Source organism: Rattus norvegicus, chromosome 12 (assembly GCF_036323735.1).
Source record: "Rattus norvegicus strain BN/NHsdMcwi chromosome 12, GRCr8, whole genome shotgun sequence".
NCBI classification, from domain to species: Eukaryota; Metazoa; Chordata; class Mammalia; order Rodentia; family Muridae; genus Rattus; species Rattus norvegicus.
This window is the reverse complement of record NC_086030.1, coordinates 37,668,140-37,695,041: the sequence shown is the minus strand read 5'-3', so window position 1 is coordinate 37,695,041 and position 26,902 is coordinate 37,668,140. Positions and strand designations below refer to the sequence as shown.

Below are 26,902 nucleotides of genomic sequence, written 5' to 3'. Positions count from 1 at the left end.
AAAACAGGAAGGGTATCTTATCCTGAGAAGTGCTGCTAGGCCTTTTCTGGTAACAGGTTCTGCCCAACTGTGCTTGCACTGTTTCTGGTCTTTGTCAACTTGTGTGAGGCAATACCATATCCAAATTGTTCATACAACTTACTGGAAAATATCCTGGCCTGTTCTCACATTTAACTTAAAAAAAAAAAAACAAAAAACAAAAAACCCACGGTTCAGGTTTTAAACATGTTTAGAGTAAACTCGCATCTTTTACAGACAACATTCTGTGACAGTGCCATGTGAATGGCTCCTGCATTGGTGTTTTTTCTATCTGGCTGGATCCTGCTGAGGGCATGGAGCCAGATGCCGTCAGCTACAGTGTCTGCTGTCTTGTGAGGCACTGAAGGTGTGTACTCAGCCAATGTCACCGCATCTCTCAGTGATGCAGCACGGCTGGGGGGTCCCTGCTCCTGTGCCATCTCTCCTCAGCTTTGCAGTCTGTAATTAACTTGTTCTTCCGGAGACTGAGTCTCTAAAAACCACAAGGTTGCTTCACCTTGCTTCTAGAACTGGGACCAGGCTTCAGATGTGACAGCAAGAGTAAAAGGATTCTTCAGGGCCTCTGAAATGAGCCCTTGGCATACAGGTCTGAAAGTCCCATTGTTGGCCCCTGGCTGGCTGGAGTGGAAAGGCTGCTCACCCTGCACAAGATGTGCTCCCTGCATGTTGGCAGGAGGGGCACTGCTCACAGGTACAGCTTGATGAGCTCGTCGCTTACAGCGGATGGTGTCAACACACCTAAGTCCGTAAACAGCAGTGTGATGAGGGATGGGGAGGTGTAGTCGACCCATGGGTGTTCCTCTTTGAGGTCCTGTCCAGCCTGCACAGACTTCAGGGTGTCTGCCTTGTACTGAGGAAAGGCAAGGAGAGGAGAGGCCAATGGAAGTACCTGGCCAAGGCCACATGTATGTAAAGGCAGAGATGGGACGAAGAGACGGGTTCTGTTACCCAGCAGAGTGCTATGTAAATGAGGTTTTGCCCCAGTGTGCCCAGGTCCAATCACCATCCCCACTGGAAAAGCACTGGAGGAGACAGCAATGGGAAGGGGAACTTTCTGGACCATTGTGGTTTCAGGGTAGAGTCAAAGATCACTGTCAAATACATAAAACTTACCTTAAACTTATCTGGGACATCTTGCTGGTTGAGTGGAAAGAGCCGTACAAACTTGAAACTTTCTGCAACCACATAGAAGGGCTTGTTCTGGGCTTTGGCACACACGGCCATCTGGTTGGTTCCGATCTGAGAAGTCAGGGAAATGGACACCGGGTGAGCTTACATAGCTCAATGAAGCAGAAGGAAGGAGAGTAAGTGTAATTAAGGCATGGCCATCAGAACTATTGCTTTTTAAAGACAAGTTCTTAATGTATTTCTTTCTGGCCTTGCATTCAAGATTGTTTTAAAACTTCTAATCCTCCTGCCTCCACTCCCCCTAGTGCTGGGATTACTTGAGTTCCGCCAGAGCTGGTCTATCTAGTGCTGGGGTTGAACTCGGGGTTTCAACATGCTAAACAGGCATTCTGCCAGCTAAGCTATAATCCTAATCCTCAAAGAGGACCTTTTAAGAAAGAAAACAATTTTTCTACCCAAAGTACATGAAAAGATGCCAGGGTCACCAGTCAGAGAAAATAAGTGCAGTCTAAGATAAGCCAGCACTTTCCACTTCTGGGGGATTCAGACACCTGTGGTCCAGTGTACACGGCAGTACCCTATACCACGGCCAACAGCAGGAAAATCCAAGTATCCACTACAAGTGAACATGGGCACGTGGTGGTGTCATGACAGAACTGTACTCTGCTTGAAAGGACACAGCAGTTACATACTGCACTGTGGCCACCGAATCATGTCAAGCTCAAAGTCACGAGCATCCTGTGAATGTACTTATTTGTGGTCCCCTGGACTGGAAAAGTCAGTACAGAGCAGAACACAGGTGACCAGGGACATGAGAAAAGGCCATCTGAGACAAACAGTAAGTTTTATAAACACTGTGTGGTGTGAGTGTGCTGAACGCCAGTGAACCGGGGACTTAGGACGGTTCGTGCACAGCTTAACATGATTAAGGTGTTTGTCACAGACAGTTTCCAAAAACTTTGTAAGCGACAAAGAAATCGCAATAAACCCTGGGGATGGAAGTCCTCAATCAAATGGAAACAAAACCAGAGACAATTCCAAGCTGCATCCAGTTTGCTGGGGTATGGTGGTCATGCCTATGATCTGAGCACTTGGGGGGCACACACAGGAGTTTGACCATCTGAGGCTACCCTGAGCTACATAATACCCTGTCAAATCCAGGTCCAAACGAATGGACCTATTGTATATAAATGCAAATGCCACTGACTAAATTCACCAAGACCAGCCTCCAAGGAAGAAGGCCGACCAAAGTCTTGTTCAGGCTGCCGGGGCTTCTGGGAATAGTGACAGTACCCACCTTGTTAATAATTCCTCCATTCTCTACCACTCCTTCAGCACCAACGATGACAAGGTCTACTTTCTCCATGATATAGCTAAGGAAATGGGAAGGGAAATACTGGGTTGGCCAGGCTCACAGATTCACCTGCCTCTGCCTCCCGGTGCTGGATAGCAGGCGTGTTACAGCTTACTTTTTAAGACAGTACCACGAAGATGCTTATCCCAGAACCCCCAACCGCTTAAATAGTGAGCTTTCTTTTCAAAGGATTACTATCTGTTAGTGACAGACACGGATGACTCAGCTTAGACAAGGCGCCCACTGCACAGCCCATATGCAGACACAGAGTGGAGGATACCTTACTGCTGACCATAGCCTGACCTTTGCCTTTTACTCTGAAAACACGAGCAGCTAGGCTGAGGCTCATGCCAGCACCCTGACACTCTGAGGAAGGACTGGGCCAGGCTGGGCTACACGAGCCTGTCTCAGAAACAAGACCCTAGCAGCCTGTCTTGCACCCTCATGACCTTGTGATAACCCCGCTACAGGGCGAGGGGAGAGATGCTACCCAGTCAGATTTTATGGACAGGATTCAAACTCTAATCTGAAAACTGCTTGGAGCCAGCAAGGCCGGTACACAGAAGCACTTACCCAACAGCAGCGTCCAGCACCACAGTGACAGGGACATTGAGGTGGCAGAGGGCTTTGGCCATTTTCTTACTAACGGTGACATGAAAACATATTTCAGTGAGGTCCCACAGTAATGCATGATGAACTGATTTAGACAAAGATATCCTGTAGCCTCAATGGCTTAAGGGGCAGACCCTGACTCTGGACCAAGGAAACAGGAACCAAAGTCCTTTAATTTTTGTTTTTTCTTAGTTGTTTTTATTTTATGTGAATAGTGGTTTGCCTGCATGTATGTCTGTACACTACATGAATGCTTGGTGCCTGAGGCCAGAAGAGGGCATGGGATCCTAGAAATTACAGATGGTTGTGAAGCTGGGGGCTAGAAATGGCTCAGTGGTTAAGAGCACAGGCTGCTCATCCAGAGGACCCAGGTTCAATTCCCAGTCCCTACATGGCATCTTACAATGGTCTGCAACTCTGCTTCCAGGGTACCCACCACTCTCACACAGACATACATACAGGCAAAGCACCAGTGCACATAAAAGAAATAAATCTTTTAGGATAGTCGAGGCAACATAGAGAAACCCTGTCTGAAAAATTACAGAGTTGGAGGTCGAGCTCCAGAGTGCCCGACTAGCCTGGGCAGACCAAGATTCACTTCCTAACAACACAAAGAAAACAACAAAGTTTGCTTTTCTTGATTTTTTGAGATGTCAATCACCAATTCTTCAATTGAAGTTTTTCATCTACAGTGTTCTAAGGTTCCTCTGACATAACTACTTAAAGAAAAATCCTTAAAAAAAAAAAAAAAACCCTAAAAACTGGAAACAAAAGAAAAACACCACAGCCTGCACTGTGCCCCGGGAAACCCACGGGGCTTCCTGGCCAGGGGAAGAAGAGTCATGAATGTGTCCAAGGCAATGCTGATTCACTGCCTGTGGTGAGATACTTGCCCAGATAAATCAGGCTGTGACTCCGTGATATACACACTGAAACGTTTCTTGGCTGCCACGGCTTCTTCCAGGACCCTCAGGACAACTCTGGAGTAGGCGTGAGTCAAGATTCTCTATGGAACACGAAATCTCCATCAGAGGGGCAAGCTGCCAGCCAGTCACTGCCCACCCTGTCTGCACTGCCATGACTCCTGCTTGCCAGGTGACGCTCCAGTATTCTACAAACGAACTGTGATCAGAAGGGTGACATGACAGTACACCGAAGTTCAACATTTCTGCCCAAGAAGTAGGGCACGGGTCTCCCCACCAGCACCCCAAAGGCACATAAGCTGGTACACCAGGATTGGCAATAGATACAAAGTTTGCATACTTGGGCCTACAGGTGCCAGAAGGGTAGGTAGTGACAGTGGTTCCATGAGGCCACTGGCAGTGGAAGGCCAAGGGAGGCAAACCCTAGGTGCCTCTACTTGTCACATGTCCCACTACTGCAGAGCCACCTGATTTTTCTAGAAGAAGTCAAAGTCTAGTCAGTAGACACAAGCTGAGCTGACAAGTTCTTCCAAACTGACAAGCACACACAGATGCCGGCCTGTAGTACAGATGATGACTTGTGACTCACACATGGCCTATGCTCTAAGAAAGAATGCCGAGGACTACAGAAGGCCAGTGGTAGACATGGCTGTCATAACTGCTCACTAGAACCATGGGTACCCAGGCCTGACCTTAGACCTGAGGCATCTACATTTAACAAGCCCACGGGTGACCCGCCCCCAGCTTCCAGACCCTGCAGGTCTGCTTTGAACCCAGCTGTAAGGTTAAGAGCAGGCTGCTGTGTGTAAGATACCCACACTACAGCCACACACTGTGAGCCAAGGAGCAGGGGGGTCATGGCCCTGCCTCCAATGGCCCAGATCTGTGACACCACCATTTACACAACCTCCCACATATTTAATAGCATACTTCAAAGGTATGACGCGCAGTAAAACCCAGGGTGAGATCTAAAGCCAGGATGCAAATAAATACAGGCATGGTCTGTGAGGCTGTGGTGGTAGGAGACTGTGCTGATGGCACCTGCCTTCAAGAGCCAGTTTTTCAGAGGAGGCATCTTGGACAGCATGTGCTGAAGCCGGTTTGTGAGCATCTGAAGGGCCCAGACCATGGACAAAAGAGCAGCAACTACAGGCAGGTGACAGGAACACAGGGCTGACCACCTGGAGGCGTGGGTAAGCTGGAGACTGGCTGAACCTGCTGTTCCCCATTTAACTAGGGACAGTTCCACCCAGGGCCGATGCTGGCTCAAAGACGCTTGGCAGTGACCACAGTGACAGCTAGTCTGAGCAGACTTGCTTCAGCTTAGAGGACCATGAACTCAATCACCAAAATCAGAGCAAGTGAAATGGCTCAGTGGGTAAAGGTGCTGTCACCAAGCTTGATGACCTGAGTTTGATGTCCAGATCCTACACAGGGGAAATAACCAATTTCCTCAGACCTCCATATACTCACTGTGGCACCTACACATAGGAAGAAATGTGATTAAAAATGGCTTACTGAGAGGCTATGGGTGGAGTTCAGTGGTAGGACATGTCTAGCATGTTAGAGGTTCTTGCTTTAACCTCCAGCTCCACATAAAAGTGAAAAGCTTATTAAACCAAGACACGCTCATGCTGTCTCACGTTCTCCCGGCTCACAATGAGGAGCCTCTTGTGATGTCTGTACTTACAGAGTACACACTACACAGAGCATCTCATTCACTCCTCGCCCAGCCTGGGAGCTGCTGCCCTTATTAACATACGAGAAGAGTTCAGGACAGAGAAGAGACTGTCCGTGGTCCCAGCAGTAGGTGACAGAGCCAGGATTCCAGGCCCAGTGGTGACCCCAAAGCTCTGGACTCTAGCAGCACAAAGGAGGAATTCACTCACCGCCCCGTCTTTGATAAAAGCATGGCATAGACTGGCGATCTTAGTTCTTGACAGGGATATTCTGCTCAGGAAAAGCTCTCCTCTCTCGATCATGATCTTTTTACATTTGGAGTAGTCCTGGGGAGGAAGGAGCACAGTGAGCGAGGAAAGAGCTGCTACTAAAGCTTTCAGTGTCTGCACCGGAGGAGAGGGATCCCGAGGGAGGGCGGGGCTTACGGAGTACTCCAGGGAGGTGAGGCTGATGAAGCGAAGGAAGAGTTCCCCGCCCGAGGACACGGCCACCGAGGAGTCCACAGCGCAGAGGGTTTCGATGGCTTTGGTGAGATGGGCTCTCAGGCCCTGGATTGTCTCTCCTGCAATGAGGAAGTGAGGAAGGTGATTGCACTTAGTTCAGGGCCCTGGCTGGTCTGCACTTCATCCACTCAGGACGCTTCTCTGTGCCAGCCACTGGGAGATGCTGCACGAGAGGGGGCTCTGCTCTCATGGAGCAGGAAATAAGCACAGAGACAGACAGACAGACACGTTACACACTGGAACAAGGACAGGAAAAGGCAGGATGACGAATATGGTCAAGCTTCTTTATGAGGCTGGCCTCTTGCATTAAAGGCCATTTAAATGGGGACTTAAAGTTATCAGTGATACCAAGGCCCAAGAAAGGGACACACTTGGTTTAAAAAACCAAGAAGGTCAACGAGATGGCAAAATGGGCAAAAGGCTTTGTGGTGCCAGCCTGGTGATCTGAAGAAAGAAGGAAGCAATTCTCGATAGCTGTCCTTGTGCGCGCACACTCACACACACACTCACACACACTCGCGCACACATACATGCACACATACACGCACACTCACACACACGCACGCACACACACGCACACATACACGCGCACACACACATGCACACTCACACTCGCGCACACATACACTCACATACACACAACACACACAACACACACACGCTAATAATAAAACAGAGAGTAAGGGTCAAAGAGGCCAGCCAGGCTAGGCTAAGGTATCTGCAGCAAGTGACAGCGTGACCGATAATTACTGAGCAGGGACAGACATGATACGTGAGACAGTGCAGCCTCCAAGGTACCTGAGTGTATATATACCAGGAAGACATGTGAGGCTGTGTTAGAGAAATTCCCTTCTTGGCCACCCCAGGAGAATGAAAAAGGCACATCCTTTGTATGAGTAAGAGGTCTTGTTATACTCAGGATCTTAAGGTTTTTCATACTCAGTAGGTCTCCATGGATACTGTTACCAGAATTTAGTCTGGGACATTACAGCACTGCACAGAGTCAAGGACAAGCTAGGAGCTTGGTACTCCTCTATAAAGCTAAATTATTGCTCTAATTTAAGCCATTTGGCTAAGGTTGTATGGTGGACGCTAGCGTCAGGGGCTATTTTGTAGGTGGATGAGAATACTTTTGGAGAGAACGCAAGGGTTTCCTCCAGGCCGACAAGTCTACCATAGACAGAGAGGTTGGGCTTAATACTGTACATAGACCCACATGTCTCCCTGTCCACATTCCTATATAGCCATTGAAGGTTCGAGGCTGACCCTTCATACCTTTATCTCTCTTCAAGAATTCCAGCAAGGTCTGGATGGCAGCCACCGCCGAGGCCATGTTAGGGTCTCCTTTCATCTGGGACTTAAAGTACTTGATTAACTCTAAGGAGAGAGGAAGAAAAATGGATCATCACGTGAACCCAGCAGGATGAGGCCAGAGAGCTTGGTGACAACTGCTGACCTTAAGAGTAAGAAGCAAACGCATTTTAAAAAGCAGCTTTTAGGGTTGGGGTTTTAGCTCAGTGGTAGAGCGCTTGCCTAGGAAGCGCAAGGCCCTGGGTTCGGTCCCCAGCCCCGAAAAAAAAAAAAAGCAGCTTTTAAAGTTAAAAAGGGACAAATGTTGCTAGGGATAGAGAAGATACTTCCTTACTGTTGGCAGGGACATACCTCTCCCATTTTAAAAACAGCTATTGGTGCACAAGGCATAGAATTTAGGGGCTAAGACTGGGAGCTTGTATTCTATTGCAGCCTTTTGGGCAGTGTATGCCAATCAAGTCTACGCAAGTACACAAACATTAATGTTTACACTTCACTTTCAACTAAAAGCAATCTATTAGTTTGTTTTCCACTTAATAAATACATTCTGACAACTACAGTGGACGGGCACACCAACGATGCCTCATCTCTTCGAGCAGGGCAAGGCGCTTCCTAATGCTCACAGAGGACACCCGGGCTGCGAGGGCCACCACACTGTCTCCGAGAGCCAGAATTTTGGAGGCGGCCCCTCGGACAGCGTGTGCTGAAGTCAGTTTGCGAGCTTCCGAGGGACCCAGACCACGGACACAAGAACAGTGACAGCGGGAAGTGGCTCGAGTTTGGACAACGTCGCCCTGAGCTCAAGCTGCCCGAGCGAGGCCGGGACCATGTGTCCCCGCCGCTCTGGCTAGATACTCACCACCGTCCTCCATGGCTTCCTCGCGACGCGGACCACAACCCCGCCAGCAGCAAAGCACCGCCTGACAGCGTGTCGAGCTTCTCACGCATCATTTCCGTCGCCGCCGGGTTTACGTTTACGTCACTTGTCAGCGCCGGAAGTCGACTGCACCTCGGACCGTGGGCGGCTCTTCACCGAGGCATAGGGAGCCATGGCCGCGGACGGTGAGGGTGGCACGGACGGAAACGCGGAGCCGGGGAGGGAGGGACACTTTTGGTCTTTAGAGGAACAGCCAGTGTATTCGTTCATTCACCCAGAAGTTTGGTTTTTGAGAAAGGTTCTCACGTAGAACTCGCTGGGATGTCAAGGATGGCTTTGAAGTCTTCATCCTCTAGTCTCCTTTAGATTGCTGGAATAACAGACGTGCACGGTCAAGCTGGATGTTATGTGGTGCTCAGATATTTGTGCATGCTCAGTAGGCATTCTACCAATTCAGCTTCCTCCCCAGCCGTAATTATTTTTTACGCATACGCTCTCTCCTCCCTTAGCCTTCCGGGGTCTGGGATTAAAGGCCTGCATCAGCACGCCCAATGTGTCATTCAGGAGATATTAGGATCACCCCCTGTGTACTCGACATTATTTTCTAAACTGGGAAGTACAGCACAGAACTCGACACCGTGAAGTTTTGGGCGTGAGGTGGTGCCTTATGGTCGAGAGACCGGTTCGCAAGTGCAGTTAATTCTAAGACCAGGTGACCAGAGCAGTGAGGACAGTGCATGGCAACTAAGGGCTGTCTTTCATGAGGAGCCCAGGAAAAATGAAGATACTAGAACTTTGGTGTGAGTGACATTATGGGGTTCACTTTAAGTACAAACATCCTGGGAGGTTAAACCTACCAGAGTAACATGAGGAGAAGGGTAGAGAAGGTGGGAGGTTCTTAGTGTTTAAATCATTTTGTGTGCATTAGTGTTTTGCTTACATGTATGTGTGAAGAGTCCCTAGAACTGGAGTTGTGAGTTGCCATGTGGGTGCTGGGAATTGAACCTGGGTCCACCAGCGAAACACTCAGTGCTCTTAACCACTAGCCCCTAGTAACAGGTGTTCCCTCTCCCCCCTCTCTTCTTTCGTTCTTTCTTTCTTTCTTGTAGTTTTTTGAAACTGGGTTTCTCTGTGTAGCCTTGGCTGTCCTGATTCACTCTGTAGGCCAGGCTGGCCTTGAACTCAGAAATCAACCTGCCTCCGCCTCCCTAGTGCTTGGATTAAAGGTGTGCACCACCACTACCCAGCCCTAGTCACAGTTTTCAAATAACATGTTACCTCAAAGATTGTTGCCTTCTATTTACTTACTTGGTGTGGAAGTCAGAGGACAGTTTGTGGGGATTTGTTGTGTAGGTCTTAGGGGTTCAACACGGGTCCTCATGGCAGCAATCACCTTTGCCAGCTGAGCCTTCGCACTTTCCCAGAATGATTTACTTGATTGACAATAGAAGCATCACTTTGACTGGTGTGTGGGAAATGGATTGTGGGAGCAAGAGGAGCTAGGGTGGTCCATTCAGCAGCCGTAGCCATTTCTCACACCTCTAGGAGAAAGGCAGGCCTGGCGTGGCGCTGCTTGTCAGGTAGTGAGGTAGACACTCAAGGAAATTGGCAGGGACATTTCACGAGCACATTTCTAACAGGCAACACATTGTTTTCTTTCCCAGTCTTGGTACTAGCAAGAAAGGAAGAGGAAGGGTTTGGTTCTGAAGAAGCCGGAGGAGGGGGCTGATCCTGATAAAGGAACTGTGGGAGGGAATGGAGGAGACAGTAAATTGGGCACTGCCTTGTACTGCTATGTGAGCGTCCAGCTTTTCATGACAGTGGACTCTGGCGGGATTGCTTTGTCCATTTGAATGGTATGCTCTTGGCTGGGGCTGGGTATAGGGTCAGATGCCCGTAATCCCAGATACTCATGAGGTATGGGGTTACCAAGTTCAATGCCATACTGGGCAATTCACTGAGACCCCATTTTAAAGGGTCATAGTCCCTGGAGTGACGACTCAGTGGTTAAGAACACTAGCAGAGGAGTTCCCCAAGTTCAGTCCAGCATGCAGACAGTGGCAAAGCTGTCCAGGTGATATGGCGCCATCTTCTGACCTCTGAGGACACTGCATGAATATACAGCCACAGTCAAAGCACTCATGAATAGACATCTCTTTTTTTTTTTTTTTTTTTTTTTCTCTTTTTTTTTTTCCGGAGCTGGGGACCGAACCCAGGGCCTTGCGCTTCCTAGGCAAGCGCTCTACCACTGAGCTAAATCCCCAGCCCCTTTTTTTTCTCTTAATAAGAAAATTCTAAGGATGTAGCTTGGTGGCAGAACCCATTCATTTATTCATTCATTCATTTATTTATTTGTTTGTTTGTTTGTTTGTTTTCACCTGTACAAGCGTCTATGTTCAGTGTCCAGCACCAAACTGAATTAAGTGTAGGTTCTTCAAAGACTTGGAGCCGGAACCTCCCTAAGCTGGTTCTGTATACCTAGCATGGTGTGTGCTGAGTTTTGTGTTACTTGGCCTGTTTAGTTGTGTCTGTCAGTCTGGATAATGGCCTAATTCATTCACATGGTAAAAACTTTGTTCATATAAGAGTTATTTCCTGGGTTCGGTCCCCAGCTCCGAAAAAAAGAACCAAAAAAAAAAAAAAAAAGAGTTATTTCCCCCTTCTTGGCTACTTTTAAAGGTTGGTCCCTGGACTGGGAGTGTAGCAATAAAACAGAGTCCTTACCTGACATCCACAGGGCCCTGATTCGATTCCCCAGCACTGCTCACAACCAGATGAGGTGCAGGCTAGCACTTGGGAAGTAGAGACAGGAGGATCAGATCTATCATCCTTAGCTACACAAGGAGTGAGAGGTCAGCCTGGGCTATATAAAAAAAGTAATAAATAAATAAAATTTTCTTAATCACACCTGGCTTGGCTGTTCTATGATGGGATGAACTCAGGGCTACCCCAGCTCACAGGTCCTTAATCTATCTGAAATCCTACCACTAGAGATTCCTACGAGCCCTTTTAAACGTGAATGCCTTTGAGTTACGGATTCACCATGTGTCAGGAGCATGCCCCACTCTCAGATACTGCTTGTAATGTGGGGCAGCTGAGAGCTGAGTAATCCTCAGCTTCTTAATCCTTGGCCTGGAACTAGCTACATCAGACTGGTTTTGAACTCACAGAGATCCATCTGCCTCTGCCTTCCAAGTGTCGGGATTAAAGACAATGCACCATCATTCCCAGCCTTGGAAATTTGTTTGCTTTTTTAAAGATTTATTTATTGTATGTATGTAAGTACACTTGCTGTCTTCAGACACACCAGAAGAGGGCATCAGATCTCATTACAGATGGTTGTGAGCCACCATGTGGTTGCTGGGAATTGAACTCAGGACCTTTGGAAAAGCAGTCAGTGCTCTCAACCACTGAGACTTGGATTTTCTTTTCCTTAATGGTGTGTGTGTTACTGGGCACCTTTGTTGAGTCAGGTCTCATGGGCTACCCAGAAATTGAACTCAGGATATCAGATTTAGCTATAGGTGCCTTTATCTTGTAAGCCATATCCGACCCCTTCCTTGTTTTTCCTTTTTAAAAATGAGATACCAGATATCCTCAGTAGTAGACAAGTACTTATTAAGCTTTGATCTCACCCCTTAATCTTTACATAAACTTGGCCTTTTCTGTCATGTCACCATCGATTTGAGGATGATGACCATTAGAAGACCTGTAGTTGATTGGTCCCTCATCAGGAATGTTAACTTGATTTCAGTTTATTGAGGCTGACTGTGTTTTGGTTTGGTTTTCTTTTTTGAGACTGACATTTTAAATGTTGCCTTTGTTACTATTTGCAGAAGATGAGTTGAATCTTCTGGTTATCATAGTTGACACCAACCCGATTTGGTGGGGAAAGCAAGCGTTAAAGGAATCTCAGGTAAGATGGCTTGAGACTTTAACTTGGGTATGTCTGTATCCCACGCACCATCCCCACAACTGAGTCTTTGCAAGCTGAGCTTGGTGACCCTCGTCCAGTCGCAGCACTCAGGTCCCAGGGGTCAAGCTCATCTTTGGCCAGTCTGGGCTAGAGACACTGTCAGAAAGGAAAGCTGTGGTTTACCACACAGACCAGGGAAGTTGCGTAACTGACCCCACAGTTCCTTCTTGGAATGTTTCAATGTCTGAATAGCATGGGAGTCCCGGCACCTGCTCACCCTCACTGCTGCTTCTGTCCTTTACCTGCAGACAGCACTGATCGCCTCCTGTTTTGCCGTTTCTCAACAGTTCATATATGTATTTGTCTTCTGTTAGTTATTGACTTGGAGGGCAGGTACAGTGTGCCACAGCACTGTGGAAGTCAGTGGACAGCTTTTGGCTGTCGCTTCTTTGCTTCAACCACGTGGGCCCTGGGAATCGAGTTCAGGGGATTAGGCTGGAAGCACCCTGAACCACGGAGCCATCCCACCAGACTCTATGAGTCTTTATCCTTTTTTTTTTTTTTTTTTTTTTGGTTCTTTTTTTCGGAGCTGGGGACCGAACCCAGGGCCTTGCGCTTCCTAGGTAAGCGCTCTACCACTGAGCTAAATCCCCAGCCCTGAGTCTTTATCCTTTTTTTAACATTCATTTTTGTGTGTCTATGTGCGTGGAAAAGCAAGATTGCACTTTTCTATTTTATTACCGCAGGATCTCAGGTATCTCAGGCTGGCCGTGAACAGGCTGTGCAGCTGAGGACGACCTTGAACTTCTGGTCCAGCTGCCTCTGTCTCCTTAAGTTCAACAAGGCTTCCAGGTTTACCCATGTGGCCCCATCATGCTGGTATCTGCTAAGTAAGGTTCTGACGTGTGAATGACTGTCAGTAACATGGAGAAGCCCTCCTCTCTGCCTCTGTGCTTCAGGTTTAGGGGAGGAAGAGCTGAGCAGATTTCCAGCAGTGAATCCTTGTCTGATATCATTGAGTATCCACAAGGAGTGCCATGTCATGACATGGGGAGGTAGCGGCAGGTGACTTGTTGGACACTTACTGCTCCTCAGCACCAGATGACCCAGGGCCTTGTAGCAAGAGCTTTTCCTACACACACCTCAGTGTATCAGTAAATAAAGCTGTCACAGCTGACTGCTCTTTCACCGACACTTCCTTGGGGCTGGGTGTCGTGTGGGAACTGACGTGTTTCCCTCATGTTTGTCAGTTCACTCTGTCCAAGTGCATGGATGCTGTGATGGTGCTGGCAAACGCCCACCTGTTCATGAACCGCTCCAACCAGCTAGCGGTCATCGCCAGCCACATTCAGGAAAGGTAGGCCAGCGCTCACCGCCAGGGGCTGCTTTTCAGTTCTCTGACAGTCGCATGCATGTGTAGAGCACGTTCTGGTTCCTCACAGGGATCTTTCTCCTCCCCTCTCAGTCGATTCTTATACCCGGGGAAGAACGGCCGACTCGGAGACTTCTTCGGAGATCCTGGCAACGCCCTTCCTGACTGTAATCCCTCTGGGAGTAAGGACGGGAAATATGAGCTGTTGACAGCGGCAAACGAGGTGATCGCCGAGGAGATCAAGGATCTGATGACCAAGAGTGAGAGCCTGGCCATTGTCACTGCTGTCTCAATGTGGTGGTAGTTGTGTGTTTAAAATGCAAGATTCTTACTCATTCTTGGAGAATTTCGTACATGTATACCATGCATTTTGAAGATCCTCACCAACCCCATCCTGACCCCTAGATTCACCCCATCTCCTCCCCACATCTCCTCACTGCCTCCCAACTTTGTGTCCCTTTTTAAAAATAATCTGGTTATAGTTGTAAATTCCTTTAATTTCAGCAGTAGGAAGGCAGAGGCAGACACTTGTGAGTTCCAGGCCAGTGTTGTCTACATAGCAAGTTCCAGGACAACCAGGGCTATACAGTGAGAGCCTGTCTCAAAACAAACAAACAAACAAATTTGTTTGTCCTGCCCACACACTCATGGATACAGGGTCATTTACTGGAGCATTGTTGACTTATGGGGACCATACCCTTAAAAAAAAAGTCAGTCACACCACACCAGCCTATCAACTGTTAATGGCTCCTCAGCTAGGGGTGGAGGCTCAAGGATTCCGCCCTACTAGGATGAACTGTTGACTGGCTTGATATTGTACAGGGCTTAGGCCGGCAGCAGCCATAGCCGCTGTGAGTTTCTGAGTACAGCTTCCTGCCATGACAGGAGAACACTGTTTTGCAAGGTCCTTTTGAACCCTGGCTCATAAGTCTTTCTGCCCCTCAACCTTAGGGCTGTGTTACATGTTATAGACTCTCTTTCCTTTGACAGAGCATTGATTTGGGGGTCATGGACTCCTTAAGCTCAAAGATTTGAGACTGCAGATGCTAGCCATGTGTCTCTTCCTCCATAGGTTCATTCCCTCCCATCTCTGTGATATCTAGTTAGCAAGATAACTAAATACAGCCTAACCCCGCCTGGCTCTAGAACATTGGCTTCCCAGGAAGACACTCTGTTAGCCAGCTTTTCACCAGCTTTTCTTTTCTTGTTTTTTGGACTATTCTTTTTCCAGTCTTGTTTGAGGTCTGTTTGTTTGTTTGTTTGTTTGTTTGTTTGTGTTTAGAAAGATCCTCCCCAAGTAGCCCAGACTGATCTTGAACTTGTTTGTGGTCCTCCTGCCTTAGTCTCCCCAGTTCCGGGGTTGCAGGCAGGTACCACATGCCTGGCTCTTCTTTTGGGTTTCATGTCTGCTTTGTCCTTTACCTTGTCCCTTAAAATACATCTTGAATCTTCTGTGGGTGCTCACCTTTATTTATTTTTACTTTTTTTTTTTTTTTTTTTTTTGGTTCTTTTTTTCGGAGCTGGGGACCGAACCCAGGGCCTTGTGCTTCCTAGGCAAGCGCTCTACCACTGAGCTAAATCCCCAACCCCTTATTTTTACTTTTAAGGCTAATTATTATCTTTATTTTTAAGATTAAATTTATTATTTTTTTAAAGAAAATGTGTGTTCGGAGGGGTTGGAGATAGAGCACTGGCTGCTCTTCAGGGGATCCAGGTTCAGTTCTCAGCACTCAGGGCAGCTTACTAACATCTGCAATTCTAAATCTAGGGATCAGATCACCCCTGTTGACCTCCTTGGGCACCAGGCACAGTTCTCCTACACATAAAATAAATCTTTAAAGGGAAAAGGTTAAATGCTTATGTGCGCCCCTGAGATTGTGTGCGTGCAGTGTACATGCAGGTGCACAAGGAGAGCAGAGGTGGTTGTGAGCTGCCTGGTGTGGGTGCGGGGAACCGAACCTGTATCTTCTGCAGGTGCAGTACTCGTAGATAAATAACCCTGAGCCTCTCTGCTGTCACTGCCCTTTATCATTGAGGTGGCAACATTCCCCAGTCTGACGTAATTCCAGACTTTAAGCTCAGACATTTCTAGTTCCCTGTCCCTCCGTCTCTCTATCGTGTCTCGACTTATTTTCTTTGACTGCCTTGACTCCGCCATCCCATCCCCTATGCCTGTCACTCCATCTTCTTAGTTTCTCAAGTCTAAGCTCTTGACTTTTCTTCTCAGGGCCACCATCTACTCAGCAGTGCAGTCTGTGATTTTAGCTTCAGAGTTCTCTCCAGATTCTGACCCCTTACTTTCTGTCAGCCTCAACACTGATGGGGTGAAATACCACACTGTGGACACTTGGCATAGCCCTAGCCTCAACCTTGTAGGCACCCTGGCCCCCACTATATGACCACATGGTACTTCAGACTTTGCCAGAGTGCCCTACAGGCCCCATAGGAGCGCTGCTAGATTATCCTGTCAGCCTCCTGCTGGCCCGACCCCTGCCTCCCCACTGTTGCCTTTCCACTCAGCCTCTGCCTTACTTATGTTCTAGTGCTATGGTAAGACACCATGACCAAGGCAACTTACAGAGCGTTTAACTTGAGACTCACGGTTCCAAAGGGTAGCAGAGTCCATACACTTCCCGGTGGGGAACACGGAAGCAGCAGGCATGGTTCTGGAGCTGAGAACTTACATCTCATCCAAAAGCACAGCGGAGGGGAGTGCTAACTGGGCATGGCATGAGCTTTTGAAACCTCAGAAGACCACCCCTAGTGACAGGCCCTTCAACAGGGCCACACCTCCTAATCCTTTCCAAACAGTTCCACCATCTGGGGACTGAGTATTCAAATGTGTGTGCCCTGGGCAGCCATTCTCATTCAAAGTGCCACACTCCCAGATGATGGGATGTAAACTTCTAAAAAATAATTTGAGTTCTAGTGATGGCTGAGGAGTTGCGATGCTATTGTGGAAGATCCAAACTTAGTTCATAGCACCCATGTCAGGAGGCTCGTCTCCTCCTCTGCCTCCAGCTCCCGGTGAGCCAATACTCTTTTTTGGGGCCTCTACAAAAAATTGAATTCCAAAGCGGTCAGTTTTTCTTGAGACAGAATCTCCCTGTGTAGCTCTGGATCACTTGTAGCTTGCTGTGTAGACCAGGCTGGCCTCAAACTCACAGAGACCTGCCTGCCTCTGCCTCCAGCATGGTGAGAGTAAAGGTATGGGCCACCACACCTGGCCCCATTTTTAACTGTTTTTTGAGTGTACAGATCAGTACTGTTAGGCGTGTGCATGCTGTGCAGGGCTACTCTAGAACCTTCCTCTCCTAAATGAGCACCGTGTCCTTATTTTATTGTTTACTTTTTTGATTGATTTATCTCACTTTATGAGTATGGATGTTTTGCCAGCATGTGTGTCTGTGCACCCACATGTGTGTGCGCGGTTCTTGTGGAACCAAAGAGGGCATCAGATGCACGTGAATTGAAATTACAGACAGTACGAACCACCATAAATCCTCTGAAAGAGCAGCCAGTGCTCTTAACCACTGATTCACCTCTTCAGTCCCTCCTCATCCTTTAAGTGCCAACGCGCATCTCTGCCTTTCCTTCCACTAAAGAGACACCAAGGTATTCTGAAAAGAGGCATAGAATTGTTTACTTGTGTTTACTGATTACAAGTTTCTGTGTTTTTTTTTTTTTTTTTTTTTTTGGTTCTTTTTTTCGGAGCTGGGGACCGAACCCAGGGCCTTGTGCTTCCTAGGTAAGTGCTCTACCACTGAGCTAAATCCCCAGCCCCAAGTTTCTGTGTTTTTTTTTTGGTTCTTTTTTTCGGAGTTGGGGATCGAACCCAGGGCCTTGCGCTTCCTAGGTAAGCGCTCTACCACTGAGCTAAATCCCCAACCCCAAGTTTCTGAGTTTTAAAACCCACTTTGAACATGTCATCTTTTGATTCATTCATGAATACTGGAGTTTCAAAATGACTTTTAATCTGAGGGCTGGAGAGATGGCTCAGTGGTGGGAACACTGATTGCTCTTCCAGAGGTCCTGAGCTCAAATCCCAGCAACTGCCTGGTGGCTCACAACCATCTGTCATGGGATCTGATGCCCTCTTCTGGTGTGTCTGAAGAAAGCAACAGTGTATTCATTTTTTTTTTCTTTTTTTTTCGCAACAGTGTATTCATATATATAAAATAAATCTTTTTTAAAAAAATGATTTCATTTATAAAAAGACTTAGAATTTCCCCTTTTGTGCTCTAACGTTTGCAGGTGACATCAAGGGCCAGCACACGGAGACCCTACTGGCAGGATCCCTCGCCAAGGCCCTCTGCTGTATCCTTGTGCCTGTGTGTTCCAAAGAAGCCTTTCATGGACCGTGCTAGGGGGGTGGCTTCTCCTAATTCTGTACCATCCATGGGACTCAGACAACCAGACTCTTCCCAGACCTGATATCATGTGTCTCGGGCCCCTAGCCTTGCTGTGTGGAATGTCTGAACAATTTTGAGTGTTGTTCACATCCGTGTTTATCCAGTTGTCCTGGTCACATTTATTATCCCATTGGATAAGCTGCTGGGCATAGGTGTGGCCCTAGTGTTCCTCTCCAGGATGGTGGATAGTCATCTGTCCCTAGCTGTGGTCTTCACATTGCAGAGAGAATGAATGCTTTTCTCTGTGAGTACGGAATGGGTTACCGAACCTAAACTCACCCGTACGGCTGTCGTGCAGATGTTGGGAGGGGTCTGCTTTCAAATCTGAAGGTCAGTCCTGCTCCTACAGATGTCTGGGAACACGTTTTTATATTCCTTTATGTTGACGAATCCAGACATTCACAGAGCGAGCAAGGCAGTGAAAGGTAAGAGCTGAATTCCTTTGCAGCAATCACTGTGTTGGTTTTAGTGCTGCATGCTTGGTGGGCCATTTGGGAACTGTTAGACACGCAGAAGCAGAGGCAGACAGATCTCTGAGTTCACGGCCAGCCTCGTATACAGGGCAAGTTCTAGACCATAGGGCTGCTGCTTAGTGAGACCCTGTCTCATATAAAATAAACAATGCTGAGAAAACCACATTCTTTTTAAGCTACCATGTTTGCTAATTATAACCTGTTTTTTAATCTCTTTATAGATAATCAGGAGATGAAATCAAGGATTTTGGTAAGATTATACACAACTTACATACAACTACAGAAAGCTGAAAGACATGGGAAGGAATCTAGCATTTAATCCTAGCACTGGGGAGGGAGACACAGGCTAGTGCCTGTGAGGTCAAGGACATTGTTTTATGTACATTCTGGGTGCCAAGCCTGAGGACTTGACTTCAATCCCCAGGACCCAGATGGTGGAAGGAGAGAACCAACTCCCCAAAGTTGTCCCCTGGCCTCCCAATGCATGCTGGGTACTCTGGACAGATGCCCATCAGTCTAACAAGGACCAGGAAGGCTCTGGTCATCCTACACGTCAGGGGCTTCTTACTAAGTAGGAAGAGGGACTGGAGAGGTAGTATTGCCTGTGGCTGGCAGTGGGCCTTGTCATGAGGTCGCCCTGGGCAGTCCTTGAGGTCGAATGGCTGTGTTTGCAGGTCATCAAGGCTGCAGAGGACAGTGCACTGCAGTACATGAACTTCATGAACGTCATCTTTGCTGCTCAGAAGCAGGTGAGGCCCCCGCCTTCTTAGTTCCCCAAAGAAATGATCAGAGGCAGTGCGTGGTGGTGCTTTCCTTATGAGTTAGAGGCAAGCTAGGTCTATATGGAGTCCTGGGGACAGTCCCAGAGCTACATAGAACAATCCTGCGTCAGAAACAAACAAATGGGGCTGGAGAGCTGGCTTATTGGATAAGAGCACTGGCTGCTCTTTCAGAAGACCCAGGTTCAATTCCCAGCACCCATATGACAGCTCACAATTATCTGTAACTCCAGTGCCAGGCCATCTGACTCCCTCACACAGACATGCATGCAGGCAAAACATGAATGCACATAAAATTAAATTAATTAAAAACAAAAAACAGAAACAGTGATCATGGTCATTCTTCACAGCAGTGTTCTGACTAAACAGGGCTGTATTAGTGGATTGGGGGAGTCAGAAGCCACACTGGATACTTGCCAGTTTTGTTTTTAGGGTCCCCGGCAGTTTTTGACTGGGTAGTGTTGTCAGGACAACCCACCCAAAGTCGCTTTTGCGCTGGGTGACATGGTGCTCACCCCATTAGAATCTCTGAGTTAACAGTTTGACACAAGAACCTTCGACTCCTCCATCTTTTATGTTTGTTTTTGTTTTTCTGAGACAAGGTTTCTCTGTGTACCCCTGCTTATCCTGGAGCCTGCTCTGAGACTAGAATGGCCTGGTCTCAGAGCTCCGCCTGCCTCTGCCTCCCCAGTGCTGGGATTACAGTTGGGCGCCGTTACTGCCCGCCTCTCATTTTGTTTTGAGCTCCTGGAGCCCACACAGGCCTTGAACTTAAGACTCCTCTCCATCATCCTGTGGGTTGGCTAGGATCACAGGTGTATACCATTCTGCCCGACAGTGTGTCTCTGCTCATTGCAGTGTGCTTTGCAAATAACTGACATGTTCAGGTAGCCTGACGCGGCATCTTTATTCTCTGGTTACTTTTTGAATGTCTACGTGCTTCGGCTGCACACATTTATGTGCAACATGGGCAGTTGCGGTGCCTGCAGGAGCCAAGGGAGGAGCCAAGGGAGGGGGCCAAGGGAGGGGCCAAGGGAGGAGCCAAGGGAGGGTGTCAGATGCTGTGGAGCTAGAGCTGTAGATGATGTGAGCTACAGTATGGGTGCCGGGAACTGAACCAGGGTCCTGTGGAGGAGCAGCAGTGCCACCACTCTCTTCTCCAACCTTAGTTCAAACCTGCGCCATAACCAGGGCACGGAGATGTTGGAGTGAAAGGGGTCAGGGGTTACAGGCAGGAGCTCCGACCTGTCCTGGATGCTTTGGATGCCGAATGCCTTGCAGTGTCATCACACGTTAAAGGGCCCATTTTAGAGATATAGTCTCGCTGGACCAACACCCAAGAGGCAGAGGCAGAGGCAGGAGGATTGCCACAAGTTCCATGCCAGTCTAGACAACAGAGTTGAGACCCTGACTCAAAGCAAAGATAAAAGAATAGACTCTAGCATGTCGGAGACAGCTGTAGCGTTGCTGTAATGTTTCCAAATGCTCCTTTCAGAATATCCTCATCGATGCCTGCGTCCTGGACTCGGATTCAGGGCTCCTCCAGCAGGTACGTTCCAACGCATGTGCGCCAGTGGCCAGGCCTTTAGACAGGAACATTCTGTGTGTCTGGCACTTGTGTGGATGGGAATACCTTGGCCAGGCATGCTGGCACGTGCTGGTAGTCCCAGCAGTGAGGAAGCTGCAGCAGGGGGATCACGAGATTTGAGAACAGCCTGGGGGGGTTGGGGATTTGGCTCAGTGGTAGAGCGCTTGCCTAGCAAGCGCAAGGCCCTGGGTTCGGTCCCCAGCTCCGGAAAAAAAAAAAAAAAAAGAAAGAGAACAGCCTGGGCTATAGAATAAGGCTCTGGGAGACAGCAAGAGAATATGAAGGTATTTTGGTTATACTGAGCTTAATATGTAATTAAAATGGATTTTATCTGTCTCTGGTCATGAGACCAGGGCCTCACTGTGTAGCTGGATCTGGACCTGGGACTCACAGAGATCTACCTCCCTTCTGTGGAGATTTAAATGTATGTGCCACCATGCCTCCTCTCCCTTTTTTTTTTTTTTCCGGAACTGGGGACCGAACCCAGGGCCTTGCGCTTCCTAGGCAAGCGCTCTACCACTGAGCTAAATCCCCAACCCCCTCCTCTTCCTTTTTAATCGGGCTTCTAGGAAACTGTAAATTCTATACATTCACCATATATGTCTTGGGAAGCACTGTTCGATGTTGCTTGTTTGGGTGGTGGTAAGAGCTCACCTTAGCCCAGGCTGGATTCAAGCCCATTGCACAGCTCCTGCTTTAGATGTTACTTTTTGAGCAGAAGATTGAAACTGAATGGTGAGGAGGGTAGAGGGACCCACACCTGAAATAGCCAGTAAACTGAGGATGGCGACCTTTTGGTCACAAGAAATACTTGTGGGCCAGTGAGATTGCTCAGTAGCTAAAGGGGCCTGTCACCAAAGCCAATGACCTGAGTTTCATTCCTGCAACCCATATTCTGCAAGGAGAGAGCCAACCCCTTCAAGTTGTCTCTGGTCTCCATGTGTGTACCGTGATATGCATGCACACGCACACACAAAGAGTATATGTAGGGGCTGGAGAGATGGCTCTGTGGTTAAGAGCACTTCCAGAGGTCCTGAGTTCAAATCCCAGCAACCACAGGGTGGCTTATAACCATCTATAATGGGATCTGATGCCCTCTTCTGGTGTGTCTGAGGACAGTGACAGTGTACTCACATACATAAAATAAATCAATAAAAAGTGTTTAATTTTTTTTTATTCTTTTTTTTTTTTCGGAGCTGGGGACCGAACCCAGGGCCTTGCGCTTGCTAGGCAAGTGCTCTACCACTGAGCTAAATCCCCAACCCCAATAAAAAGTGTTTAAAGGAAAAAAAAAAAACCCTGATGTTAAACTCCTGTGACAATCATATGGGGTGATGGGGAAGGAGAAGCAAAGACCCGAGCCAGAGCTGAGCTGCAGCTGAGAGGGACAACTGTGTTTCAGGCAAGGAGTCAAGAGGGGCCCCAGAATGAAAAAAGATGAGGGGTAAACAGAAGGCCTCAGCAAGGACTTGGGCATCAGTCAAAGTGTGCTAGGACAAAAGGGGTGAGAGTGGGGTTGGGAGTGGGCAGTTAAGCCAGGGCACAGCACCTGCTGGGAATTGAACTCAGGACCTCTGGAAGAGCAGTCAGTGCTCTTAACCGCTGAGCCATCTCTCCTGCCCTGTCACATCAGTTTTGTGTCCTGCAGCTTGATGTGTTCCCCCCGCCCCATCTTAAAACCAGCAAGGAAACTTGATTTAAAGCAAAGCAGTGGGACGCTCAGAATGTGCCGCATGGTTCAGTAGGCAGGGAGTGAAGCTGCTGGAGGCTGTCCTGTCTGTTGGCAGCGCTACGAGCTTACTTCCTGAAGACGAGACTCCATCTGTCTCAGCCGGGGTGCCTGGAGCAGAGCTGTGTGCTAGTGTCTAAAGCATGGACAGCACTGGTCTTTTCTGGGGATGCCACCGTGCTCCTTTGGCAGTGACCCCTTTGTCTTGCAGGCTTGTGACATCACTGGGGGACTGTACCTGAAGGTGCCTCAGATGCCTTCTCTCCTGCAGTACTTACTGGTGAGTCAGCAGCAGCTCCCCCAATCCCCCCCAGCTCCTAGGGAAGGAACTGCGGGGTAAATGGTGGCCTCAGAGTTCCCAAAGAACTGGACGGAGAGGGCGGACTTTTGGGTCTTTGAAATCTGAGGGTTGTTTGCAGGGGTCATGACTGTAAAGCACAGGGCTTAGTAAGGGTGGAATGGGGCCAACAACATGGCTCAGTGAGTAAGGGGGTTTGCTGCCAAGCCCAATGACTTGAGTTCAAGTCTCAGGACCAACTTGGTGGAAGGAGAGTACCAGTCCCAACCAGTTGTCATCTGACTACCACATATGCTGTAACATGTTACTCACACATGTAAAAGCACACAAAATAAACAACATGGTTTTACAATTTTTAAATAATTATGGAATGAATAAAAATGAGTCTTAATAGACTTTGAAGGAAATTCTTTTTATTATTTTGTGTGTGTGTGTGGGGGGGGGGGGGTCCACCCTTGCCACTGGGTACATGTGGAGCTCAGAGGATAACTTGCAGGAGTCAGCTCTCCTTCTCTCTGTGGGTCCCAGAAATGGAACTGAGGTCACCCATTAGGCTTGGTGGCCAGTGTCTTTCTTTCCCCACTGAGCCATCTCACGGGCCCTGAAGGAAAGTCTGACTTTGTATTCTCAGTGCCGAGTGCCTAAGACGACTGCTGTGTCTTGACTATTGCTGGTTTTCCTCCCATGACTGAATCAAAGTCTCTCCTTCCTTTCTGTTTTTTTAAACAGTGGGTTTTTCTTCCGGATCAAGACCAGCGATCTCAGCTAATCCTCCCACCTCCGATCCACGTGGACTATAGGGCTGCCTGCTTCTGCCATCGAAGTCTCATTGAGATTGGCTATGTCTGCTCTGTGTGTCTGTCTAGTAAGTTCATTTGGAGTTTTTTTACTGTCTGAGGTGGGGTGTAGGGCAGGATGGGGCAAAAGGTGATCCATGCTTTCCAAGTCCTGATTTCCTTGTTTTCCAAACTTTTAACAGTTTTCTGCAACTTCAGCCCCATCTGCACCACGTGCGAGTAAGTATCTTCCCGGGGCCGGGTGGTCGAAGGTTCCTGAGCCTCAGAGCCCTGAAGTCTTTCTTCTCTGCCATTCCAGGACAGCTTTTAAGATCTCCCTCCCTCCTGTGCTGAAGGCCAAGAAAAAGAAACAGAAGGTGTCCCTGTGATGAGTGATACAAACTTCCCCATCTCTTCCCACCGGCTGCCTCTCTGTAGGGAGCACGGAAGACTTTGAAGCACCGCCTTTGTTCTGTACTTTTAGGGTGTGAGGCTGGAGAGTACGCACCCCTCTGATTCATCTGGAAGGGGGACGGCTTTGTAGGTTGTTGTGGGGTAGCAGGTGCCTGTCGGATGCTAATCTGTGGCTGTTTTGTTAGTTGTTGCTTGGATGCTTGGTGCTGGGGTTTGAACCCTAGCCTTGCACGAGCTAGCCCTACAGCCCACCTCAGAACTGCAGTGGGCCCCTGGGATTTTGTTTTCACATGATCCTCTGTCAAAGCTTATGTGGTGGGTGCTGGGTCTTCTGTACTTCAGAAGTGTGTGAGGTTGGGACGTCGTCTGGGAGGGTGACCGGCACCGGGTCACTGTGGGCCGTGACAGAATATCTTAGTTGCTCAGGTGATGCACGCCTGGAACCTTGAACTTAGGAGGCTGAGACAGGAAGGTTTGGGGTTCGGATCCTGCTTGGGATATGTATGAAGTGCCGGCTTTTTTTCTTTCTTTCTTTTTTTCTTTTTTTAACAGAAGAACATTTTACTTCAAATAAATTGTTTCCTTCAACTGTTTTCAAATATAACCAGACATAAAGGCACAGCCTTCCATCTCAGCACTCAGGGAGCCCAGACAAGTGCATCACTGCGTTTGAGGCCAGCCAGGTCTACATAGTGAGTTCAGACCACACCAACCAGGGTTGCATCTTGCCACCTTGTTTACAAAAAATAAAACCCCAAACCAGTCACGTTCACAGGGAGAACCGCTGACCATTAGAAATGTAAATGAGTTCAGGAGAAACGTTTGTACTCTCAACAATAAAGTCCTATTTTTGTATTTACTAATTTTCCTTGATGTGTTTTTCTAAATATTTGCATTGAGTAGGTTTTCTTGAAATTACTAAAAGCTGCTGGATGGTGGTGTACACTTTTAATCCCAGCACTTTGTGAGTTCGAGACCAGGTCTGGTTTACAGAACCAGGCCTAGTACAGCACAGAGAAACCCTGTCTTGAAAAACCAAAAAATATATTACTGAAAGCTTTCTTTGCCCCTTTGAGACAGGTTCCTCTGTGTAGCCCTGCCTGTCCTGGAACTCACTCAGTAGACCAAGCTGGTCTTGAACTCACAGAGATCTGCCTGCCTCTGCCTCCTGAGTGCCAGAATTAAAGGTGCGCACTACCTCCACTCGGCTACTAAGAGCTTTCTCAAGGCCTTGAAGAGATGGGGCAATGATTGAGAGAACGTCCTGCTCTTCCAGAAGCTCCCGGTTCAGTTCCTAGCACCCACATACCAGCTCACAACTATGTGTAACTCTAGTGCTAGGGGACCGGATGCCCTCTCTTGGCTTCCACAAGCACCAGGCACAAGCCAGGTGCCCAGACATTCACTCATACACAATACACAAAGACTAAAGATGAAAAGAGAAAACCAGCAGTTTGGCATGGTGGCTCAGCAGGTCTTATTACCCAACTTTGATTCCCAGGCCCACGTAGCAGAAGGAAAAAACTAATTCCTGAGAATTGTCTTCATTCAATTTGGAGGAGCTGAGGCAGAGACTTGCCAGAGCTGTCCTGGAGGGACAGCACATGAAAGTGGCAGTGGCCTGGCAGCAGGGCTTCCTGCTGTTGCAGGGTGTGGGTGGGGAACTGCTGATCACATGACTGTGGCCTGAGGTAGCAGTGGGAAGCCCAAGCCAGTTTGCTGTGCGTAATGGAGGGTGGCAGTGGCAACAGATCCACGGCCACTTTTCTGGCTTCTTCGGAAGGGGAGGATCAGGTCACGACAAGCTGATTTGTGTGTTCCCTAACTGGGATGAACACAGCCACCCTACCCCATCTCCTTATTTAAATGTGGATCCACACTGTCCCTCAGGATACTGTTGGGTTTACTTTGCCAACTGGAACTAATACAACCCAAGGCAGATTTGAGCCTTTTTTGTAGTCATTGGAGGATGTTGTATGACAAAGGCTGCATTTGGAGTAGTGAACCATCTTTGGCTGGGATTAAAGAACAACCAGAACATGGTTTGGTCCAAACACATTTTGAATATGGTGACTACACAAAGGGTACTTTGGACTAATATTCTAAGGTTCTCTTGCTTTGCATTATAGTGTAAACAAAGCTCTATAGTTTGGTGTTATTTAGACGACACAGATATGCATAGGATGACCTCAACACACTAGCAGCCAGAACTATGTCTGGAATGTTGTGTAAACGTACAACGGTCTTCAACGATTAGTTCGTGGTGGCCTGGCATGGCTAACACAAGCCTGTCAAACTACAACTCTGGAGTTCTTTAAATTTACTAACCTTGGACATAGGACACCCCTCTGTTCTCCCACCCATGTACAATTCTGATACTTTATAGGTTTGCTTTATTTCGTGTGTACGAGTGTTTGCCTGGATGTATGTATGCACACCACGTGCGTGTAGTGACTGAGGATTTCCCAGGAACTATAGTTACAGGAAGTTGTGGTTTACCACATGGGTGCTGGAAACCAAACCCCGCTCTTCTGCGTTAGTAGCAACAGCCCTGAAATGCTGCACCATCTCTCCAACCCCGTAGTGTGGTTTCTTGACATCTGGGATGGAAGTCTAACGGGAATACAGAAATCTGGGGCCACGATCAGAGAACCCGCGCTCTTGCTCTGGACCAATCATGGGGCGGCATGCCACTGGCCGATTGGAGATTGTCTTGGC

At 48.1% G+C, this 26,902-nt stretch overlaps 2 protein-coding genes and 1 pseudogene across 4 annotated transcripts; 2 read left to right on the top strand and 1 right to left on the bottom strand.

Moving 5' to 3' along the window:
* Nucleotides 1–211: 211 nt before the first annotated feature.
* Eif2b1 (eukaryotic translation initiation factor 2B subunit alpha) lies at nucleotides 212–8,893 on the bottom strand. 2 transcript variants are annotated; one of them, XM_063271616.1, is made up of 9 exons: nucleotides 8,410–8,893; nucleotides 7,515–7,616; nucleotides 6,162–6,298; nucleotides 5,946–6,062; nucleotides 4,023–4,139; nucleotides 3,095–3,159; nucleotides 2,465–2,540; nucleotides 1,153–1,278; nucleotides 212–889 (listed from the first exon to the last, which is right to left on the bottom strand). In XM_063271616.1, the coding sequence occupies exons 1-9, from the start codon at nucleotides 8,420–8,422 to the stop codon at nucleotides 725–727; spliced, it is 918 nt and encodes a 305-aa protein (XP_063127686.1). In that variant the 5' UTR covers nucleotides 8,423–8,893; the 3' UTR covers nucleotides 212–724. The 2 variants fall into 2 exon arrangements, with proteins under 2 accessions (XP_063127686.1, NP_742026.1); NM_172029.2 differs by having other exon boundaries at nucleotides 3,095–3,163; nucleotides 4,027–4,139; nucleotides 8,410–8,467.
* Nucleotides 7,537–25,047, top strand: Gtf2h3 (general transcription factor IIH subunit 3). 2 transcript variants are annotated; one of them, XM_063271173.1, is made up of 14 exons: nucleotides 7,537–7,702; nucleotides 8,150–8,612; nucleotides 12,264–12,343; nucleotides 13,594–13,700; nucleotides 13,809–13,975; nucleotides 17,970–18,032; nucleotides 18,523–18,552; nucleotides 18,822–18,850; nucleotides 19,275–19,349; nucleotides 20,875–20,928; nucleotides 22,908–22,976; nucleotides 23,724–23,859; nucleotides 23,974–24,010; nucleotides 24,090–25,047. In XM_063271173.1, the coding sequence occupies exons 2-14, from the start codon at nucleotides 8,600–8,602 to the stop codon at nucleotides 24,157–24,159; spliced, it is 930 nt and encodes a 309-aa protein (XP_063127243.1). In that variant the 5' UTR covers nucleotides 7,537–7,702; nucleotides 8,150–8,599; the 3' UTR covers nucleotides 24,160–25,047. The 2 variants fall into 2 exon arrangements, with proteins under 2 accessions (XP_063127243.1, NP_001019407.1); NM_001024236.1 differs by lacking the exon at nucleotides 7,537–7,702 and having other exon boundaries at nucleotides 8,576–8,612.
* Nucleotides 25,048–25,176: 129 nt separating this feature from the next.
* Nucleotides 25,177–26,789, top strand: Timm23-ps1 (translocase of inner mitochondrial membrane 23, pseudogene 1; annotated as a pseudogene).
* Nucleotides 26,790–26,902: the final 113 nt, after the last annotated feature.

What these genes read in the sequence shown, in the direction of transcription:
- Eif2b1 (XM_063271616.1), bottom strand. An exon ending in ATTCTTGAAGAGAGATAAAG is followed by an intron (nt 6,299 to 7,514) that starts GTATGAAGGGTC and finishes TCCTCATTGCAG; the next exon opens with GAGAGACAATCCAGGGCCTG. An exon ending in TCACCTCCCTGGAGTACTCC is followed by an intron (nt 6,063 to 6,161) that starts GTAAGCCCCGCC and finishes CTTCCTCCCCAG; the next exon opens with GACTACTCCAAATGTAAAAA.
- Gtf2h3 (XM_063271173.1), top strand. An exon ending in CCTCGCCAAGGCCCTCTGCT is followed by an intron (nt 18,033 to 18,522) that starts GTATCCTTGTGC and finishes TGACGAATCCAG; the next exon opens with ACATTCACAGAGCGAGCAAG. An exon ending in TCTTTGCTGCTCAGAAGCAG is followed by an intron (nt 19,350 to 20,874) that starts GTGAGGCCCCCG and finishes TGCTCCTTTCAG; the next exon opens with AATATCCTCATCGATGCCTG.